The sequence below is a fragment of the Myodes glareolus genome, chromosome X (genome assembly GCF_982192425.1).
Source record: "Myodes glareolus chromosome X, mMyoGla1.1, whole genome shotgun sequence".
Classification (NCBI taxonomy): Eukaryota; Metazoa; Chordata; class Mammalia; order Rodentia; family Cricetidae; genus Myodes; species Myodes glareolus.
Window position 1 is genome coordinate 81,243,685 of NC_142053.1, and position 24,007 is coordinate 81,267,691.

A 24,007-nucleotide genomic window follows, 5' to 3' on the forward strand; every position below is an offset into this window, starting at 1 on the left:
GCAGCTCAACAACAGGGCAGATAACGCCTTCAAGTCCCTCTCTTTAAGCTTAAAATCCTTATAGCTCAGAAATTGTAACTTTTCCCCCCCTAACATGTGGCTGCCGCCATGTTCATCGGGGTCAGGTGACTTTTCGCTAGATTCACTGAGAGCCAGATCATGCGACCAAGCTCTCTCATTCTTATGTATGTCCTGCTTTCCCCTCCTCCTCCTCGGTGTTCACTGAAATCCTCTCCTTAACTCTGATTACAGGTGTTTTAAATACTGACATGCTTTTTGATAGGGCCCATCAGAAACACGCACTTTGCCTAATTCCTGTTCAATCTTTCTATGTTTAATGATTGTTCATTACATCTCGTTTCAGACTACAAAATCATAAGTCTCATATTTTAAACTGGTATGTACTTTAACTCTCTTATATTTAATATTAAGTTATTCTCTACCATTGTCAATTCTGCCACTAATCTTAATGTTACAAACAGGTTTTTTTCTTTTCTTCTGTCTTTTTACAAATGTGGATCTTACCTGTTAAGAGTCAGTACAGTCAAACTCAAACCCAACCTTCCAGACAGATTCTATACTGCAGCTATACCTAGTAATCAGTCCTCAACTGCTCAGAGATCTGGGGAAAATAATATTTAAATATTTAATTACTAAATAACTTTTCATAACAAAAAGAGAAAGGTTGGCTCCTAGCAGCAAGCACTCTGTTTCCTCCAGGAAGAAGAAGACAAACGATCAAAGACCAGCGTCCATCTGCAGTTTGCTTCGACTGCCAAATGCTGACCATTGGGCAAAAAACTGCCTTTCACCTAAACTGGAGACCTCCAAACGTGAACAGGATCACTGGAATCGACAGCCTAGCTGCCCAGGGTAAGGTAGGCCTGTCTTCCTACAGATTTCTTAGCCCACAGGGTCTTCAAAAGCCTGACAGGCTCTGCACTAAATAGCAAAGGTAAAATACAACCTTCAGCGACCAGGGAGGACCCAAAAGAGTAGCTCTAGGTGCCAAGCAAGTAAGTTCTCTGTCATTTTTTAATCAGTAACTCAAGTAAAATCTTATCCTTCTCAAAGATCTCTGACAGGTTGAAAGCTAAGAGGTCTTGCCAGGTTGCTTCACCAAATAAAAAATACTTTTCATTATATGTCTAAAATTTCTGTTTTTAAAAACCCAAGGAGTTCTTGTGAGTTCCAGGGAGCCAAAATAAAAACCCACCGTGAACAGGTCAGATACATAACCCCTCAATTCCCAGGTCCTAAAATTTTTTTCTTAATTTAACTTTGTCCTCTGTTCTGCTAATACCCTAACCAGGTACAAGAGACACCAGACATTTCCATGCCACAGACACCTGTCGGGAGCAGAGACCAACTATGCCAGGATGTAAACAGCACCCAGCCTTCTCTCGGATCTCCCTCCACCCCCCAAAGATGACGGCCACATATCAGCCGGAAGCAGTCTTGAGAATTCGCCACCCCAATTCCTTCAAACTGTAATGTCTAACCTTCTACTTTTTATTATAAAAAGGATCCAGGAATGTTATTCCTTTGCGGTCCCTTTAAGGACTAACCATGCCCACTCCCAGCCACTTCTGACCTCCTTGTCGCCATCTTAACTCTCTCTTCTGTCCGTCTCCTGGCGTGTGTACACATGTCTCTGTCTCTCTCTCTCTATGTCTGTTTCCATGTCTCTCTGTCTCCCTCTTTTTAAGTAATAAATGTCTCCCTCTTCTTTAAGTAATAAATGTTTAGCTTTATGTATAGCCTTATGTCCATTTACTCTGCCGTCCACCGCATCCAGCCGCCTGACTCTGCCCCTTGCCTGGGGAACCTGCACTGCTCTGGCGGCAGCCTCTGCCTGGCTCGCAGGCCGCTCGGGGCATCCCAACCTATTATCTTTTCAAAGAACAATACCCAGCCTTACAGAAAGTACTAGAAGAAAAACCTCAGCCCAAGGAAGCCAACAACACCCACAACAGCACAGACATCTGACAACCCTCCATCAACACAACTCAAAGAAGGGAAACACACAACCACTGGTCATTAATATCGATTAAGATCAATGGACTCAATTTATCTATAAAAAGACACAGGTTAAGAGAATGGATACAAAAACTGGATCCAACATTCTGCTGTTTACAAGAAACACACCTCAAACTCAAAGACAGACACTACCTCAGAGTAAAGGGTTGGGAAAAGGTTTTCCAAGCAAATGGACCTAAGAACAAACACGTGTGGCTTTCCTAATATCAACCAAAATTGATTTCAAACTAAAACCAGTCAGAAGAGATGGAGAAGGACAATTTATACTTATAACAGGAACAATTAATCAAGAAGAAGTCTCAATCCTGAATATCTATGACCCTAATATAAGAGTACCCACATATGTAAAAGAAACTGTACTAGAACTCAAATCACACATCAAACCCCACACACTAATAGTAGGAGATTTCAACACTCCTCTCTTACCAAAGATCAGGTCAATCAGACAGATATTTTCTTTATCCATTCATCTGTTGATGGCCATCTACACTGATTTGATTTCCTCAATAGTATGGATGTGCAATTGTCTGATAGGAGATGTGGCGACACACCCAGAAGTGATACAGGTGGGGTATACTAACTTCTTTTTTAGCTTTTGGAGAAATCTCCACACTGATTCCCATAGTGACTGCACCAGTTTTATACTTCCACTGACAGAAAGGATTCTCCTTTACCCACAACCTCACGAGAATTTGTCGATGGAGTTTCTTCATTATGGCCATTCTCGCTGTGATGAAAAGGAACTTCAAAGTAGTTTTAATTTGCCTTTCTCTGATGGTTATGTATGTTGAACACTTATAAGGTATTTATTCACCACAGTTTTTTTTTAGAACTGTTTGTGCAGTTTATTGGCCCATTATATTGATTGTCAATGTTGAAAATTAGATGTTTTGAAAATGGGAACAACATATTTGTGCACCACATCGCCCTACCCTAGGTCGGGAGAGATGGCTCAGAGGATGGAGAGCTTGCTGTGAGTTCAGATTCTCAGTACAGATGGAAAATCCAAAAACCATGGCATAAGTGTGTAACACCAGAGCTGCTGGGGGTACAGGTGAATACTGGGGGCTTACTGGTCAACTAACTTGGCCTAGCTGGCAGGCTTCAGGTTTAGTGAGAGTCTGTCTCCAAAAAGGGGAGGAGCTGGAGAGATGGCTCAGCAGTGAAGAGCACTGCCTGCTTTTGCAGAAGCTGCAGGTTGTGGTTCCAGCACTCTCACAGTAGCTCGCAACCGTCGAAAACTCCAGTTCCAGAGATCCTACCCCCTCTTCTGACTTCCATGGGACCAGTCACCCATGTGGTGTATACATACATGTAGGCAAATGTTTATACATGTAAAATAAACAATTTGTTTCAAGACAGGGTTTCTCTATGTAGCCATGGCTGTCCTGGAACTCACTCTGTAGACCACGCTGGCCTCGAACTCACAGAGATCCACCTGCCTCTGCTCCCAGTGCTGGGACTAAAGGTGTGCACCACCAATGCCCAGCAGAATATTTTTTAAAGCTGGAGAATGATAGAAGAAAACATTCAGCATTGCTCTCTGGACTCCATATGCACATACAAGCACACTCATGCAAACATAGACAGGTGAGAACACACACACACACACATGCATACAACACATAAAGGGGTAATAAACTCACACACATGCATGTACCATACAAACAGACCCACACAAACACCAAATACACACACAACACACACACAAACATACACACTTAAATACACACACAAACACACACACAAGCTGATGTAGAGCTGAAAAGAGTATGAAGTCTTACATCATTGAAAGAACAGGATTTGGAAACATCAGGTGTTCCAGGCTTTTGTGGAATTTCATTTTAAGGCGTTCGTGTGAACCAGACATTTAACATCTTGAATATTCTCTGCATCATAGAAGTACTCCACACTATCACCTGCAGAATTACTGGAAAAGTAAGTGAAGAAAACGAGATCAGGTCCAACGTCATCCCGACCTTAGACAAAGCCTCACATTTACTGTGTGTGTTGACCTTATGAGTATCAACCATGGGATTCCAGCCCTCTGGTGAGTGGAAGATGCTGACAAACAGTGTTCAAGTCAATGAGAAAGATCAGTGAGACAGGATATACATCAGGGTTCCAGACCATGACTGGACAATCACAAAGAGTCTGGAGATGACAATAATGGAGAGGAAAAGGAAACTGAAGAAATTCTGGGTTAGCATCTCCACCTTCGTGTAGTTAGGTAATTCACCTAGACATGACTATGAAAGGTCAGTAGCAGGAAATGAGCTACAGAACAGACATGAAGAACTGATGGACTTGCTTTTTACCAATTTAGCAGATACTTTGAACTATGTGCATCATCTATTCATCATGAGCATCTCATGTTTTTGACCTAAAGGCATATCTTTTAGGTAATAAAAACACAGCTGTTATTAATTCTAGGTTTTCTCCACACATCTTTATGTTTTCAAGACTGTTTCAGACCTGGGTAAGTTGAAATTTTTACTCACCATATTTTTAATTTGCAGAGAGAATTTATTTTATAGATTTTTATTTTTTCTTTATATTTTTCTTTATTTTTTCTTTATTAATTAAAAACATCCACCTCCTTCCTGCCTCCCTTTCCCCTCCCCCTCCCCTCCTCCCCTTCTCTTTCTAGTCCTAAGAGCAGTCAGGGTTCCCTGCCCCGTGGGAAGTCCAAGGTCCTCCCCCCTCCATCCAGGTCTATAAAGGTGAGCATCCAAACAAGCCAGGCTCCCACAAAGTCAGTCCATGCAGTAGAATCAAAACCCAGTGCCATTGTCCTTGGCTTCTCAGTCAGCCTTCATTGCCAGCCACTGAGTGTCCAGTTTGATCACATGCTCCATCACTCCCAGTCCAGCTGGCTTTGGTGAGCTCCCTTTAGATCAGTCCCACCGTCTCAGTGGGTGGATGCACCCCTCGTGGTCCTGACTTCCTTGCTCATGTTCTCCCTCCTTCTGCTACTCATTTGGACCTTGGGAGCTCAGTCCGGTGAAAAGTGTCAAATGCATAAGTTCCTGAATGAGTAGTAGCAGAAGAAATTAGAACTCATTTATAACAGGTATTAAAGTTTCTGTTGGCTTTTTCAGTCCTCCCAGAAGAGCTGTTCAGATGCCACCTATTGCGGGTTTAGGGAAGCTTCCCTCCCCCACAATCATCTTAATGTCTCAGAGGGTAAATCTTTAAGATCCACTGGGATCCCAGTGCTGCCCCAGTGACTGGGCCATGCTCCTCCCTGCTGTGCAGTACACCATAGGCTATCATTCTCGGCAGGCTTGGGAACATTTCTTTGTTTTGTTTCCTCAAAAGAGCGCGAGAAGTTCTACCAGACATTCAGCTTTATGTTTGCTACTAGGAAAACATCCAATACCTAAATGACATTGATATCTGACTTTGCCCATGCAAGATCTTAGACTTGGGGTTCTCACCATCTGTCTGGCAATTCAAGGAATGTCAGTGTCTTCTTTTATGGGTTACTTCATTGGGAAAGATGATCTGAATTACACGATCTACTGATTCTGAATGAAGAAGTCCAATTCAGAATTTTACTGTTGCCTTTTTTCTTAGATAACATGGCTTGAGAATTGAACTAAAGCCAATACTTGATTTGCTGCAGTGGTTTGTGCATCTCCGCAAGGGTTCTCCCTCTAGCTACTCATTGATCTCCTTTTGTTCACATTGTCATTCTCCACTCAGGGCTGTGCAAGTCTCTCGGGGATTTCATGTCTGAGATACCATTTATGTTTTGTGACCTGTGCGTTGTTGTGTACCATGTAGTTTTAATCCACATAATTTGTTGCTACATATCTTGGTCTGTTTTATGCTCCTCGCTTTCACTAAATACACACTTTTAAGTCTTCGTCTATTTAGAAACCATGTGAAATTGATTTTGTCAGTTGGATGACAGGCAGGAATTATTAGCAGATTTACAGAAACTACAAAATATATCAGTATCACTGTGTGACACAAGAACAGTAGCATCTCGTCTCGCAAAGATAGTAGGGAGGTTTGGGGAGTTACTGTGCTCCTTATCCTTCAATCCTGATCTAGTTCTAAACTAGTCTAAAATAAGGATGTTTACTTTGATTGTAACTAATCACATAGCAATATTTGGCTCTGTACACTAATGTGCATTTCAACATACATGATTTTGACTTTACACTCTGCTAAACATTTCCAAAACCCTTTTGTTATTAAAATACTACTTTCCAAAGGCTCTGATCTGTCCTTCACCTTTACGGAAATACAGTGTTAACTGGATCTACTTTGAATAGTCTTCCTGGAAAAGGTGGGAAGCAGTGGGCTGCTGGGGCAGGCTCTCCTCATCATAACACTGAACTGCTAAATTTTCAGGCACTTGAGACCCATTCCTAAATACTGGCAATTGCTAGAAGCTCACCACATTCATTGTACTGTAAGTGGAGAAATACCATGTGCATCCAAATTCACTAATCTCTAATTATTGTTAATATCTCACTACTGACCATGTTCAAATGGTAATTTAAAGTACTAGTCTGAAAAAAATATCTCCACCTTGGGAGTTCACTGACATATTGGCACTGTGTATTCAGCAAAAGAGACAACATAGAGAATTCCCCTTAAACACCCCTCCCCCTAGAAAGCCTTGCTTGGCTTGTGTGAGAGCATATATTATTTTACATTAACACTTCTTGTTCAAATTGACCCACTCTAGAGATGCTCTGCAATGATGGATATGTGGAGACCTAAACAATAATGCCATATAACATATGAGAGTCAAAATATAGCAGAGGTGAGGCTTTTAGACTCTGAACTGTGACAGTACATGACAAAGGGCGACATACCAAAAAACTTAACACTGAACATTTGCACAGATATCCAAGGAGAACTAAAATATGCCAGATAGAGACCCTTTAATTATAAAACACTGGTTGGGAGAGTGTCAGGTCTGAAAATCCTGAAAGAAAGGCAATAGGCCTCACAAAAATGAAAGGACCCAAACAATGAGTTTCTTTCCTTCCTCAAATGTGTATTGTATTTTTTCTGTTGTCTTCCCTCTCCTTGTGCCACATCCTTCAACAAAAACATATTTCCCCCTTTCCAAACTCAACTGTGGAACCAAGACAAGGCTTGGACCAAACCCCACTGCAGGACCATGGGGACACCGTCATCTGTCACTGGAGGATAATGAACTGGGGGATCATGGGAAGCAAGGGTTATGAGATGGGCTTCAGTGCAGATTAGTTCTCTGAATCCTCCTTGGTTTTACGTGTTTGTTCCTCCACCATCAGATGGAGACTATAAGAATCCTGACTCTTCAGAGCCTCCGAAGACAAAGGAATTGTGGAGATTAGATAGCATCATCATCACAAACGTGCCATTGAAAACAGAAGCAGGAAGCCAGGCGTGGAGAAGGGTACTAGAATATTAACACTTGAGCGGCTGAGGCAGGAAAATCACCACGAGGTCTTTATAGGCAAATCTCAGGTATGCAGTGAATTCAAGGCCAGTCTGCACGGCACACTGAGACCCTGATTTTTTAAATGAGGCAGGGAAGGAAGGAAGGAAGGAAGGAAGGAAGGAAGGAAGGAAGGAAGGAAGGAAGGAAGGAAGGGAAGAATAAAGAGTCCAGCTCAAGTTACGTTCACTTAGCTAGTTGTCTGCCTGGTGAGGCCTGCAGTGCATGTGTTTGGAACATCAATCAAAGATTCAGAATATTCAGGCTTTAAACATGTTCCTATAATTCCCATCAATTGCCCAATGTGTTACCCTGGGTAACCAATTACTGTGGCCATTTTTGGGAAAGCCCATGTGACTGATGTCTGCTGCATCAAGTTTTGAACTTTTCACCCAATCATTAATTTAAAAAACTAAAGTATTTGTTCACTTTGTGCTTGGTGAAGGTAAACAATCCTCTGTGATATTGGTCTGATACTGCTTAAAAAGAGCTTGTATTTTCAGTGCCTACAACGCGTTTATTATGATTTGTTCACATACACATATGCCTAGGCACAGTGACAAACCTTCAGGATCCCACATGGATGATTACACACAGGAGCGTGCCAGTGCATATACAATCACAGCACAAATGAAAACACTGACATGCAAACCCACTCAGAATCCCATTGATCGATCACATTAGATCACAAAATACTGCTCTTCTAAGAATCATAAAAAACAATTATTCCAAAGAAATAATGGATACAGTGCAACATTGATCTTCAGTCAAGTAGACTCCCCACATCGTAAAAAGGGCCTGAAAGTTTATAAAACTCTATAATACTTCAAATGATATCTTTTAAAAGGCAGGCATGGTGATACATGCCTGTAATCCCAGCACTTGGGAGGTGGAGGCAGAAGGACTGGGAGTTCAAAGTCATTGTCAACTATATACTGAATCCAAGGCCAGGCTGACTACATGAGAACCTGTTTCAAAAATAAAAAATTTACAAACATTGGTCATTTTAGACATGAAACAGGATACCACACAGGCAGTGCTCTAGAGAGGCCTCCTACTCCAGCCTTCAGGTCAAGTAGGACATGCACTCCGGATGTCCAGAAAGTGAGACAGAGCTGGCAGGCTTTGGTGGCAGGTGCGAACTAAGAGGCTGCGGTCCTCTCTCTCCATCATGGCCTGAAAAGAAAAGGAAAAGCCAGAGTCAGATTACATACATGTCTCCACTCAGCAAGCCCTCACACTTTGATGCCCCACCCAATCTATGATTGGTCACTGAAACCAGAAACAAGCACACAACCCCCTTAACTGTGGTCTTGGCTCTACCGTTTCTCAGTCAGGGTCACCAGTATTGTTGTCAATCCTGAGGTCTACAGATATGATTCTCCCCATATCAGAGAAGTGTTGTCTCCTCACACCCCTCCCCCATGTTTTCTGGCCAAGCCTGCTTCACAGACTCTGTCAGACCTCTGTGAGAAGCTAGGTGTCCAGCTTCCTTCACTGTGCTTTGTTCTTGGATGTCCACCACCCAAAGTGGCTTCCCACTAACACACTTCATCAAGGTTTCTGTTTAGGTTTCTCATCGGGGCTCAGCCTTCCCGTCCAGCCTCCCCAACAATGCCGTTTTCCTCTGAGCAGTGACTGCATGGAGCAGTGAGCATGATGGGACACATCCCGACTGGAAAGCATCCATGCTCTGAATCTACAAGGGAAATGCCTTGAAGTCGTCAGCACGGTCTCATTCCTTTGCAGACCCTTATCCTCCGTGCATGTCCTCCCAGTCTTCCTCGGTCTCCAGTGGACTGAAGATATTGCCATGGGCTGCGAGTTATTACACCTAGTTCTATTCCTTCCCTTGACATGCCCTTGAACTCCATCCAATAAGACTTGGCCACCTTGGAAGGGGGCTCAGTCTACAGGGTTCTTTTGTTGTTGCCACAGTGGTGGTGGTTCTGTTTTTACTCCAGGTTCTGACCATTTACTGTTGAGCGAAAACACTTCAAAACTGGAGATTCACCTAGAAGCCCCGATTACCATCTCTCATGTCGGAAATGTCTGACCCAAGAGGTCCAAAATCCAGGTTTCCACAGATTACCACAACCTGATCACCACAACCCTTCCAATTTCCCAGGTCCCCCTACATCATGCTCCATCTTGAAGACAGAAAGCTACCTGGCATGCTGCCACGATGTTGCAGAGGGGCAGAATCGCGAGGGTCCTGAGAAGAGTTTTTCAGGGCCAGCAGGGCCTCGGCAGCCTCCAGCTTCCTCTGCCACTCTGAGACAGCAACAACAGAAGCCTGCTTGGTGGCATTAGGGACCTGCAAAGGAAATGGAATCAGATAATGGCATCTGGGAAACCACACCTCCTCCCACTAACACAGGTACCCCCTTAAGTGCCCAGTTCCCTCCAGCACCCACCCCCACCCTAGGCTTTTAGCTCTTCCCATTCACTAAGCTCATTCCCTCCCAGGGACCTGGACCCCACTACTTTGCCAGGACCTGTGGCTGCAGAAGAAGAGGACCAGGGGTAGCACTGGGTTGCAGGGTCACACTTGAAAATCTAGAAACAAGGAGAGAAGAGGCCAGGGGATGAAACCCTCTGGTGGAAACCTACTACTGGAACACTTGGCAGACCAGGGGTTTTCAAACCAGGCTGGGGAAATCTGAACGACTCCAAAGTGTTTGTCCCTCTCAACTAGCCACCTTCTCGGCCTGCTTCCTTTTAAAACTTTGAGATTTTTCTTGACATGCTAATATCTGTCAGATCTTTCTTCCCTGTGCTGCAATGAACAGGAGAAAGAACCCAAAGAGACTATGCTCTAATCTGCTAAGCAGCAGGAAAGATGTGAGCCCCTCCTTTTTCCGGTACTGGCTCTTGCTTCCATTTTGCCCAGTCCCCTGTGGTTATGAAGTGCTGGGTCAGTCTCAGTTCAGATGGTGTCACTAAAAGACAGGGACCATGAAAAATGCTAGCACCTCCTGTGACTGTATGAGCATACCTGAGTCTCTGGAACGCTAGATGACTCATAATGGAGTCCCAGCTAACTGGAGACCCTCTAATTTGGCATCAAAGCCCAGGGCGATGCCTGCTTCCTGCCCTTTGTCTGCAGACACATTGCCTGGACATACTGTCCCTGTATACCCTCACATGATGTGGGTTGCATGCCATTTGGACTCATTGGACAGTAACTCAATATGACCTTAGCTGCTTGGGTAATGTATGCATATTTGCCAGTGAACATACACATCGAACCAGATCTGCACCTCCATGCTGGTCTCTGGAGGGAGTCTGTTTCCCAGGAAACTCTGTGACTCTGTCTCCCTCCCCTCTCCCCCACCGAGATGCAAATGAGAGGGGGAAATTCACAATGAAGGCCAAGACAGGCCCTTCTCTAGAAAGTCTCCTCTATAGCCTTTAGCATTCCTTTAGGCCTCTATGGCACTCCCCATCATGACCCCAAACTCCAACGGAACCTTCTCTCACAGAGAGAATCTGTTGTGATATGGAGCAACAGCCCAGGCTTATTGGGGGCTTACTATGTGGTAGACCTTCTTCTACTTCTCTCGTCAATGTCATAAACATAACCCGTTTTCCCAGAGTGGCTATCGAAAAACATAGACTTGGAAAGATGAAATCACTTATCGAAACCCTCAAGATTAGAAATTCTCAAGGCCAAGTGCCATCTCTTCACTCCTCCTTCTGAGGTGATGTTTCCTCCTCCTCCACACCTCCTCTTCTCCTATTACATTTCTTCTTCCTTCTCCTCTTTCTCCTTTGCCTACCTCCCATGGCACCCACCACAGTGCTTAGCATGGAGTAATATAGATACAGCTGGCTTTAGGACCATGTTCAACTCACCTTTTGGGCCTGACAGATGGACCACGAGGTTCCCGGGAAAAAGAAATCATTGGTTGCTGCTCCAAGGTCACTGGAACATTGGGCAGAATTGCCCATTCTCTCTGCCGGCTAGGCATATGAGTTCCCTGAGAACTTCCCTGCTGGAATAGAGACAATAATAGGAATTTGGGTACCCGTCCTACCATGAAAAGAGGAGAGATGAACATGTTGTTGGATGACAACGGAAACTCAGAATGTCACAACTTGAAGCCCTTGAAGATCATCGAAGCTTACCTTTAATTTTAATTTTCAGTTCACACTAAAATCCAGGAAGATGCAGTTAAACCCGAGCTCACATGGTAAATCACGGCAGATGTGTGGATGAAACACATGACATTAGGACACAGTACAAGGGACAGGGAGGGAGATTCTGGAAGCACTTCTCACAAGCAACAGAGTCTCCTTACCTCCTGTGGAACTTTGTGGTACCTGGCCTCACTCTTGTGCACAGCGCTCTTCTGCCCATCTGTAAAACACCAGGCACAGCTTACTTAAGCCTCGCCGACACCACCCTTCCAAATATTCTGGCCCCGTTTGGAGGCTTTGACATACTATGCATCTTTCCCAACTCTGGGGTTCCTTTCTTCTTCTGGTGAATGGTCACTCTGGAGCCTGATGCAGGAGGGGCAGGTGAACACTTTGGGCTAAGTAGCAAGACAGTGTCTCAAAGTAACAAACTGAGCACTCAGCAACAAATGTCTACCTACATAAAATATCAGCAATGGATGTGGACATTTCTCCAAAGCATTTAATTCCTAACATTGGTTTGATGAGTGCATACCAACAGTCTCACTGCAATTTTAAGACAGGGATGCTGACAGAATTACTCATGTTCCCTCCACCTAAATTCAGGTTCCTTCACTAACCAAAGACACTCACTGCGGCTTTCTGCCATACCAGCCAGCTTCTTGCCATGCTTGTAGAATTTAGGGGCAACAGCCATATTCTTTATCAGCCCTTGATCCAGGTGCCTCTTCAACCCGGTCCTCTGCTCTTTCTTTGAGGCGCTCACAGCAGGCAAGGGCCCATGCTGGTCCCTAAAGTGAAGGATTGAAGGACCAAGGTCAGCAATGCGGAAAAGGCCCGATCCTTACCTTGCCAGACATGACACTCACAAGAAGGCAGTGCCCTGTGACATTTGCGGGCCTGGAAGAGGCAGAAATGCTTTTTATCCCTGATTTGGGTAGTGATGCAGTGGTTGTAGAAGTTGTACGAGTGGCCTATAGGCCTTCTAAAGCCAAACTCGTTCCCCCGGAGAGCTCCAGTCTCTTGCCCACTGTTACATGTGGGGTCAGAAAAGCAGGGGTACAGCAGGTATGAATTTGTGTTCCATGGCTTTAGGGTCAGGAGTGGAGGTCAGAGTAGCTCCTGGATCCCCCATCCCCAGGTTACTTACTCTGTCCTTAGAACAACGAACCTTCAGTAACTGGGACTTTTCTCTCTATTGTTCTCACTGTTGAAGTAAACTTTCACTTCCTCATTTCCCTATGGCTTTCTCGATTTTCACCTAGGCCTTCTTTTATAGTCCCCTTCCCAAAGTCCCACATGTACGAAGCTCTTCACAGTCCCACAGCCGTTCAACCTGATAATGAGTTTTTCTGTTTATCTTCTCTCCCCACAACCCATTTTCAGCACAGACAGTCCTGCATCTTCAACAATCACTACACTCCATTCTGTTGCATCATTAATTGTCTTCCTCATGGCCTTCATTCATTCACTTCCAGCCTGGGATTTTATGTCCCATGCTCTTAGACAGTAGTCTCAAGAATGCCTTACTTCCCTTAACTTTTCATTAAGGTTATTTGCACACTTAACCTTAATCTTGATTACCACCTGGATTCCCCCTTTACACTGACTGTCCTCTTGCTTCTCATCCGGAATCACATTATGCTTCTGAATTAGAGGTGATGACGAAAACCTCTGATTCCAGTACTCAAGAGGAAGGAGGAAGTAGGAAGGAGGATCAGGAGTTTCAGACCATTCTGGGCTACCTAGGGAGACAGTATCTCAAAACAAAGAAAAAGGTATAATTCAACAGTACAAAACCTACATGAAATGTAAGCAAAGAACAGAAATAGACATTTCTTTAAAGCATACAAATGGCAAAGTGAAATAAGAGCAAAGAGGTCAAGACCATGATGGGGACACCCACTGAAACGGTTTACCTGAGATAATGGGAGCTCACCAACTTCAGACAGACAGGGAAGGAACCAGCATAGGACCAAACTAGACCCTCTGAATGTGGTTGACAGCTGTATGGCTGGGGATGACAGAGGGCCACTGGCAGTGGCACCAGGATTTATCCTACTGCTTGTACTGGCTTTTGGGGAACCCATTCTCTTTGGATGGATACCTTGCTCAGCCTAGTTGGAATGTTCTCGGACCTTCCCTCCGAGAAGTGGGGGGAGGTACAGTAAGTGGTAAGGTGGATGGAATGGAAGGGAGGGAGGGATGGGAACTGGGATTGGTATCTAAATGAAAAAGGATAGTTTGTTTCTGCAAAACAATACTACTAAAAAGACTAAGTGGTCATAAATATGAGCGAGAATAAAGTGGACATGAGAGGAGTTGGGGGTGAAGAGGGAGGGGTGAAAATGATGTAGCTAAACTACTTCATGTGTAATTCCCCTCTGTATACTGTGAATACTTTTGGTTAATAATGGAAATTGGCTTGGCCTGATGGGGCAGAGTAGAGTTAGGCTGGGAAAACTGAACTGAATGCTGGGAGAAAGAAGGCAGAGTCAGAGAGAAGCCAAGTAGCCCCGCCAGAGACAGATGCCAGACAGGACCTTGCCAGTAAGCCACAGGCACTTGGTGATACACAGATTAATAGAAATGTGTTAAATTAATATGTAAGAGCTAGCCAATAAGAAGCTAGAGTTAAGAGGCCAAACAGTATTGCAAATAATATGGTTTCTGTGTGATTATTTCAGGGCTGTGCAGCCAGGAACAAACAAGGAGCCTCCTGCAACAAGTAGGAAATTCTGCAGCAGAGGAGAGGGTGCCTGAACTGGCCCTGTCCCATAGCCACACTGATAAATATCTTGCATATCACCATGGAACCTTCATCTGCCAATGGATGGAGCTTGAGACAGAGACCCACATTGGAGCACTAGATTGAGCTCCCAAGGTCCAAATGAGGAGCAGAAGGAGGGAGAACATGAACAAGGAAGTCAGGACCATGAGGAGACAGTGGGACTGATCTAGTGGGAGCTCACCAAGGACAGCTGGACTGGGAGTGATGGAGCATGTGATCAAACCGGACTCTCTGAGTGTGGCTGGCAATGAAGGGTGACTGAGAGGCCAGGGACAATGGCACTGGGTTTTGGTTCTACTGCATGGATTGACTTTGACAGCCTGGTTTGTTTGGATGCTCATCTTTATGGACCTGGATTGAGGGAGGAAGACCTTGGACTTCCCACGGGGCAGGGAACCCTGAGTGCTCTTGGGACTGGAAAGGGAGGGGGAGGGGGAGGTAAAATGGAGGCGGGGAGGAGGTGGACAAAATTCTCAGAAATATAGAAAATTTAAATTTAAAAGAAAAGAAAAGCTGCTCAGAAGCAATCATTCCTGGGGAAAGGAATACCAAAAGCACAATGAAGAAACAATTCATTAACTAGGGTAGCAGCACTCTAAAAAAATGCTCACAATCCAGAGGAAAATAAGGGAAATCTGATCCTTTTGAGGACTGCTGTAGAGACTACAAACTGGTGCAACTGTGAGACTGTCTCAAACACAGTTTATTCACAGATTATAGATGGGCTGAGAAGGAAATCAGGGAAACATCACCCTTTACAATAGCCACAAAAACATGAAATATCTTGAAGTAACTCTAACCAAACAAGTGAAAGACATGTATGACAAGAAATTTACATCACTGAAGAAAGAAATTGAAGAAGACAGCAGAAAGTAGAAAGACCTCCCATGCTCTTGGGTAGATAGAATTAACATAGTAAGAATGGGAATATTTCCAAACGCAATCTATAGATTCAATGCAATGCCCAGCAAATTTTTGACAGACCTCAAAAGAATGATATTCAACTTATACATAAAAGCAAAAAAACCCAGGATAGCCAAACAATCCTATGCAATATAGGAACTTCTGGAAGAATCACAATTGCTGCCTTCAGACTCTATGACAGAACTACAGTATGTAAAAAGAAATCTTGTATTGGCATAAAAACAGAGAGGGGGATCAATGGAATCAAATCAAAGACCCACATATCAATCCACACACTTAAAAATACCTGATTTTTGACAAAGAAGGAAAAAATATAAAGTGGAAAAAAGAAAGCATACTCAACAAATGGTGCTTCCATAACTGGATATCTGTAACATGAGCGGCCAGCTTGTTGGGGTTTCTGTCCCACCCGGTACCCCACAGCCGGCAAGTCCCAAAGAAAGTTACAGAGTCTACAGTAGGTTATAAACTTATTGGCCCATTAGGTCAGGCTACTTATTAGCTCTTATAACTTATGCTACCCTATCTAGGTTAGGCATATAGCTTGGTACCCTTTTCAGCTGTCAGCTCACGTGTTGCTTCTTCGGTGATCTGGGCAGGAATGGTGGAATGTGCTTCCTCCTTCCTAGCCTTCTCCTGTTCTCATCGTCCTGCCTCTACTTCCTGTCTGTTTGATCTGCCTATACTTCCTGCCTGGCCAATCAGCGTTTTATTAAAATACATGATTGACAGATTACAGACAATTCTCCCACACCAGGTATCAACATGTAGAAGAATGAAAATAGATCATATCTATTACCATGGCACATAACTCAAGTCCAAATGGATCAAAGACCTCAACATAAAACCAACCACACTGATCCTCATAAAAGGGAAAGTGGGAAGTACACTTCAATGCATTGGCACAGGGAACCACTTCCTAAATATAAACCCAGTACCACAGACACTGAAAGGAACAATTAATAAATGGGACCTCCTTAAGCTGAGAAGTTTCTGTGATGCAAAGGAAATGGTCAACAAGACAAAACAGCAGCCTGCAGACTGGGAAAAGATCTTCATCAACCCCACATGGGACAGAGGTCTGATCTCCAAAATATACAAAGAACTCAAGAAATTGGTCAGCAAAGGAACAGATAATCCAATAAAAAAAAATAACAGGGTCCAGACCTAAACAGAGAACTCTCAACAGAGGAATCTAAAATGACTGAAAGACAATTAAGGAAATGTTCAGCATCCTTAGTCATCAGAGAAATGCAAACCAAAACAACTCTGAGATTCCATCTTACACCTGTAAGAATGACCAAGATCAAAAACACTGATGACAACTTATGCTGGAGAGGTTGTGGGGTAAAGGGAACACTTCTCCATTGCTGGTGGAAGTGCAAATTGATACAGCCACTTTGGATATTTGTATATTGGAAATTTCTCAGGAAAATAGGAAACAATGTACCTCAAGTCCCAGCAATAACACTTTTCAGTATATACCCAAAGGATGCTCAATCATACCAAAAGGACATGTGCTCAACTGTGTTTAGCAGCATTATTTGTCATAGCCAGAACCTGGAAACAACCTAAATGCCGCTCAACCAAAGAATGGATAAGGAAAATGTGATACATTTACACAATGGAGTACTACACAGAGGGGAAAATTAATGACATCTTGAAATTTTTGGGCAAATGGATGCATCTAGAAAACATCATATTAACTGAGGTAACCCAGACCAAGAAATACAAATACAATATGTAGTCACTCATAAGTGACTTTTACACATAAAGCAAAGAAAAGCCAGCCTACAATTCATAACCCCAGAGAACTTAGACAACAAAGAGGACCCTAAGAGAGACATGCATAGATCTAATCTACATGGGAAGTAGAAAAATATAAGATCCCCTGAGCAAATTGGCAGCATGGGGGTCATGTGAGAGGGTTGAAGGGGAAGAGTGAGTCAGGGAGGGGAGCAGAGAAAAATATAAAGCTCAATAAAAGGAAAGTGTTTTTCTCCCAACTCTCTACAAACCATTCAGTTATTATTGTCCCCACAAGCCTTCTTTCATTCCAAACAGTCTTCAGATGTTCAACACATTTTTTTTGTTGAATCCCTATGAAATAGTATTAGGCCTTGATAGACATAATAAACACCACTTAGTGGACTAACTTTTCTCTCCCTGACTAGCACACCCTCTTGACTGTCATTCAAATTTCCCACCCTTCCTCCCACTGATCCTTCAGACCGTTTCTCCATCCTTCAACAATTACACCCAGGCACAGCTGCTCCTGTACTGATCCCGCCTTGCTCTCCTCCCCAAACACCAGCAAAGATCTCCTCCTCCAGAAACGCGCTAATTTTGCTCTTCCCCAATTTAGCTCTGCCATGGGGATCCAGAGATGGGGCTCTCCAAAAAGGGATTCCCGAGTGGCAGAGACAGGAAGGGTCTCCAAAGTCAGTGGGATTTTCTTCCCTGGCACTTAAGTAGCAGAAACAGGGAAGGAACTGGCCATCTGGAAAGGACAGAGGGAAGGAAGAAAGAAGAGGCACAGAATATGAAGGTCATAGTCCTGATGTCAGCCTGTGGCTACCCCAAAAACCAAGTGTGAAGAGTTTTACATTGTGTATTTATTTTACCAAATAAGTGAAGGGTATCTATTCTGCTAAGGTAACACAGTCTCATTTTACTTCACTCTGCTTCCCTGGGAACCCGATATATGCACAGATTCAACATATCACTGAAGAACAGTTTATAGTTATTTGTCCTAGTCTATGGGTGACAACACAAAAGTAAACTTATATTTTCATATAACCAATAAAGGCTCTTAGCCAAACGTTTCAAAAGACTGACATTGTACAATGTGTTGTATGACCATGACAAAATTAACTGGCAACCTGGCAACAAACCTTATCCAGAATTCCAAAAATATTTGGAAGTTACCAGGAAATTTTAATAACCCATACGTCAAAGAAGAAATCAGATGGAAGGTAAACTATTTTCAACCGAATAAACATGAAATGATATTATTTATGAGATACCACTGAAATGGCTATTTACATTAAAATTTAGAATTAGTTAATTAAAAAGTAATTGAGAGTTGAAGAAATAGCTCAGCAATTTAGAGCACTAACTGCTCCTGCACAGGACCTGGGTTTAATTCCCAGCACCTACTTTTGGTTCACACCCATCCATAACTCCAGTTCCAAGGGATCTGATAGCTTTTTCTGGCCACCTACGGCACCAGCCACACACATGGTATAGATATAAAATTGCAGGTAAAATGTGCATACACATAACTGAAAATTTAAAAATTAATTAATTTATAAATTTCAAAATCACTGTATTATAAAACTTTTGACTCAATGGTCTGACAATCCATTTGAATAAACAGCCAAGTAGTAAATCAATAAAGGAGATGGTATATTCTAGGTGAATAGAAGGAAAAGACTAACAAAGAACAAAAATCATTCCAATAGAAAATGAAAAAACTATAATGAATACAGCTGAAAAAATGTTTCTCTAAAATAATTTAAATGATTTATTACAATCTATATAGATTAATAATATTTTAAAGTATGGATCTCAAAATAGTTTCTACAGACTTTAGCAGGAATGTAATAAAAATCAGGGTGACCTGTAGTTCCAGAAAATGAAGAAGCCGAGTCATGAAGTTGTCTTGAGCACAGGAGCTGGAGGACAGCCTAGGTAGGCAGTATAACAAGACCTCAAGGCTTACACACTTAGAGAGAATGTTAGCAATAAGAATAATTCAGTAGTTCCAGTATAGAAAAGTATGCGGAGAATCATCAGGAAAGGACACATTTTAAAACTGTCGTATGATTCATATTACTAGCTTGCCAGCAGGCTGCCCTGCTTGTCTCTCAGAGTTCAGACAGAAAATAGAAGCATTGTCTGGGTCCCACACTGGAAGTCATACAAAGCAGTAAAGAGTACCCAAGGCCAAGAAAATGCCATGTGACTGCTGACTGCCCTACACCTGAAAACAAGAGACCGAGGGCAGAATATCTGTCACCCAAGAAAACTCAGAGACTGTCAACAAACATCATTAAAAACTGGATAATTTTTAAATAACAAGACATTTGGTTAGCTGAATAATTCAGTGATAATTGTTTCTATACACCTCTTTAAAGTAAAAGGGGTCATACAATTTTTAAAAGGGCAGGAGAGATGGGCCTGGCTGTTAAGAATACTTGCTGCTCTTTCAGAGGTCACAGGTTCAATTCCAGCACCCACATGGTGGCTCACAACCCTGTGTTAACTCGTGTTCCAGGGGACCCAATGTCCTCTTCTGGCCTCCATGAGGACCACATGCACATGTTGCACAGATATACAAGCAGACAAAACATCTAGACACATAAATACAAGACAAATCATTTAAATGATTTAAGTTTTTAAAAATTCAGTTCAGAATTGAGAATGCAGTCACAATGCAAACCTCTCTCCTAATGCTTTTACTTGGGAATAATATCTGCTATTTCAAGAAAAATTTGAGCAATATCATGAGAACGTTCTCAGAAAATAAAACAGGGGTGCTTCTGCACAAAAGGAAGTCAACATTCGACTATGAAACAGGAAGGGGTTCATGAGCATCCACCGGTAACTGAGGTGTAATGGACAGTTGATGGCTTTTGGGGAAGGAAGAGTCAGGATTTCTTTTAAGGGTGTGGCTACTGGTAAGGTGACCAAGTTCAGGTAGAAGGCCCTATCCCCAGAAGTATGGGGAGGAAAGCACAAATTGGAGCCAATGGGGTACGAAAACAAACAAACAAAAAGATAGTACTAGAGAGATGGCTCAGCAGTTACGAGTGTGTACTGCTTTTGTAGAAGACTCAAGTTCAAATCCCAGCATTCACAACAGGAAAGTGCCCATAACTACTGAGCCATCACTCCAGTCCCTAGTTTACATTAATACACCACAAATAGTGCTAGCCTGTGGTGCATTCCTGTAATATTATTAGCACAAAGGAAGCTGTAAGAAGTGGAACATCATAGGTTGGAGGCCAGACTGGGCTACACTGCGAATTCGAGAACTCCGTCTTCTACAGAGTAAGACCGTATATCAAAAGAAAGGACAGGAAAAGAAATCCATGAATGAATTTCACTGTATTAGTCGGATAAGAGTAGTCACTAAGATGTGTGCCAGAAAGGGCATGTGATAATGTGAAAACTCCAGGGATAACAAAATCAAATGAGGAGGTATGTTAATTTAGGAACATAGCCGAATATTCTCAATCCGATAATATCTATCTGTAAAGAAACAAGAAGCAAAAAACAAAGTCTACAGGAAATGCTTCATGGTAAAATGCTAAATACTCTTCTATTAATTTTTATGATTTCACACGAAATAATGGACCTTATGACATTTTCACAATGGTTTACTCTACTTTGCTCACATTGACCCCCATTACCCTCTGCTGTTCCCTGTCCATTGGGTCCCCTTCATCCACATAAAAAGGATCCCTTGTACTTTCAGGTCCTACACACAGACTGTTGTAAACACCTACAGTGGAAGGTTGATTCCTCACAGGCAAAACATATGACACCTATCTTTATTTTTCCCTATTACCCTCTTTTCACAACCTTGGCATTCCCTTCTTCCCTCAAATGCTCTCAACTTCTACTTTGATATATGGTCTAGGCTATACTGTGACAGAAAACACATGATAACGGAAAGACAGAAATTTCCTGTCAATATTTTAGAAATGTGGCAGCATGTTGCTCCAGATCCTCAGCACATGCACACATTCTTTAAGCCATACCTGGTTCAGTCAGGCACAAAATGGAAACAGAGGCACATACATTGAAAACGAAAAAGGCAGAATCTTGAGGGAGGGGCAATCCGGGTGGAGAGAAGGATGGGAAAGAATGTGATAACTGTGTGAAATTTTCAAAGAATATTTTTAAAAAATATTTCCATACCCCAGGAAAAGTCATCACCTGGTTGTTAGAAATGGTTTTGCAAAGCTAGAAGATAAATTAGTACGAAAACACCAATAAACTACAAACAAATACACCAAAAAAGAATTTTAAGTATGACAATAACATTAAAATAAATAAAATATCTGTTAAGAATATTGGCACAAGTACTGGAACATTTGTTTGGAGAAAACTATTAAAATATTGCTAAGAGAAATTAAAATAAATATGCTGTGCTCACTGTTCAAAGCACTCAGAAGGTTTCCACTTTCTGTAATCATCAAGAAAAGTAAAGTTATGGCTCGGAGTTCTACAGTAGTGCTGACGACACAAAAGGACCAACGACATTCAGAAGAGGACAAAGATGGAGAATGTCTGAAGCCCGGAATTTCACTATCATGCTCCAACACGGAGGAAAGCACCACAGCACGGAGTAACCTAAGGACACACACACCAGTGAGATCAGAGGCAGGCCACAGACAGCACTACAAAGGCTCCACGATAATTCTTTTAGGAAATGGACAGGAAAAGTGGATGCCCAGAGGGGGGAAAAGGCAAACAAGAATCGATGGCTCCAACAGATTGCAAGACATAACCCAAAGTGAATCACGATTCTAAGAGTAAACTGCTAAACTTTAAAACCTACGACCTGACCACTGTCCTACACATTGGACACACTCTCCAGGCCCCCAAATACTTTCCATCATTCAGCAGACGCAGACACTCAGATATGTGGGTAACCTATGCAGAGCAAACGCGTCTGAAAGAAGTAGAATCCAGACCTTCTGGCCTCAGAGCGCCATGCCCAGACCTTGTTCTGGGATTTTTATATCGGTTTGGACAGTGAACTTAGACAGCGCCATGAGAAACCTCACAGACCTAACTAAACGGGGCTACCACAGACAGGCCTCGTGAGCACTTTTATCTGTGGAGACCCCACACACAGGGAACTCACTGTGTACCCGAAGACCTCTGCATTTTCAGTCCAGCCTGCAGAACTTGCATTCCGGGCTGCTGAGTGGGCCAGAGTGAAGGGGAAATGCAGAGAAAGAAACAGAAAGTTCCGGGGGCGGGAGATAGGACACAGTCCATGCACCAGAAATGTATCTACTGGTTGAGCACAATGTACTGAACTGAAGCAGGGAGGAACCATGGGCAGGAGAAATGGGGCTTAGGGCCATGGAGGGGCAGAGATTAGGGCTATGCAGGGGGCAGGTCTCAGTTCCACAGCCAGCACAGTGGAGACCTCAGCACATCTGTGGAAAAATAGTCCTGAGTGGGTCGTCACTCTCTAGGAAGATGATATCCTTTCCCTTCTTTCCACCTCCTGGGCAGGTGAGGTTCACATTCATGTGCTCTGGGACATCCTCTAGGGGTACTGGGGTTTGGTCAGGCCAGGGCTCCCACTTCTCCATCCTCAACCAGTAGAGCAGATACACATCTCAGTACCCACATCGGGTAATGGACAGCAGTCATGAGGGACCGCAAACATGAGGTCTCTACTCCCTTTTTAAGACTGTGAGAAACCCACAACAATACTTCCAGGAAGGTGTTGTCTTTGTTCACACAATGGGGAACTCATCCAGTGGCCCAAGAGGAACCAGGAAGGATGCTCCTCCAAGAAGGCCCTGGAAGGGTCGGTTCCAGAGAGCCTTGGCACGTGTGTCCAAGTTCTTCAGGTGAGGGCTCTGAGCCAGCCTGCCTCCCACCACTCACAGCAAGCTGCAATGACTCCCATCCCTCTCTACCAGAGAGCACCCCAGCCCTCCCGTAAATTCCCACAGGGCTTCTGAGGGTCCACTTGTCTCTCTGATTTCTTCTCAGGATAGGCCGCAGGACAGAAAAAGGCTGAGTCTACCGGGGTCCGATAATGGAGCCACGGCATTCTGCTGCCCAGGCCCTTGCCCTCCTGAGAATCTTGTTCAGTGTGGTTGAAATAAATGCCTGCATGCTTTACAATGTTTTGCCTCCATTATATTTTATTCATATTCTGTGCTGACATCAACTTAAGATGTGCTGGGGATGATGTCTTGGTGATGGGGTGGGAGATCTTGGAGAGGAGAGCAAGTGTCTTTCTGAGTTCTCCAAGGACATCGAGTTCCCCTCTGAGGCAAAGATACTTGCTCCCGTCTTTGTTGCAAAGCAGTCTCACTCAAAACTACTGTTTCTTTCTCACAGCTGGCAGCTCTGACCCCCATACTTCCATACATCCAGGAGGAGCGGCTTGCAGGCCTCTCCCATTGTAGTCCACACAAACTTCTTAGCTGTGAAGTCTTGAGCAGAGATTATGGGAGAGGGACGCATACACGAAGAATCTGTGGAGCCTTTAAAAGGACTCTAGACTGTGCTCACAAACACCACCCAAGCACCCACAGCTCCTCAGGACAAGACAGGGGCCAAAAACAGACTTGCTTGTCTCTACTGCACAAGGACAACCTTTATGTGATGAGGGTTTCTTGTCTTCCTAGGGGGACCCTGAAAGGTACTGAAACATTTATGCCAGGGCAAGGCTGCAAGTGAGGATGAAATGCAACTCATCTTTTATCCTTAGGCAGTTTTTCTGACCTATAAAATGTATTTTCTCTACAGGAAAACATAAATAGGACACAGAAAAACACAAATAACCTTCCCCTTTCAAATGACAGTCTCCTGTATGCTTTAAACTAATGGAGCGAAAAAAAGTGCTTGACCAGGACCAGCTGTGAGAAAGCATTGTCCTTCCTTGCTGAGAAGGG

At 43.4% G+C, this 24,007-nt stretch overlaps 1 protein-coding gene across 1 annotated transcript; it reads right to left on the reverse strand.

Annotated features, from left to right (window-relative positions):
• Positions 1 to 9,972: 9,972 nt before the first annotated feature.
• LOC146889145 (doublesex- and mab-3-related transcription factor C1-like) lies at positions 9,973 to 22,277 on the reverse strand. Its single transcript, XM_087902560.1, has 5 exons — positions 22,228 to 22,277; positions 12,266 to 12,423; positions 11,794 to 11,852; positions 11,348 to 11,487; positions 9,973 to 10,048 (listed from the first exon to the last, which is right to left on the reverse strand). Exons 1-5 carry the CDS (start codon positions 22,275 to 22,277, stop codon positions 9,973 to 9,975), a joined length of 483 nt encoding a protein of 160 aa, XP_087758686.1.
• Positions 22,278 to 24,007: the final 1,730 nt, after the last annotated feature.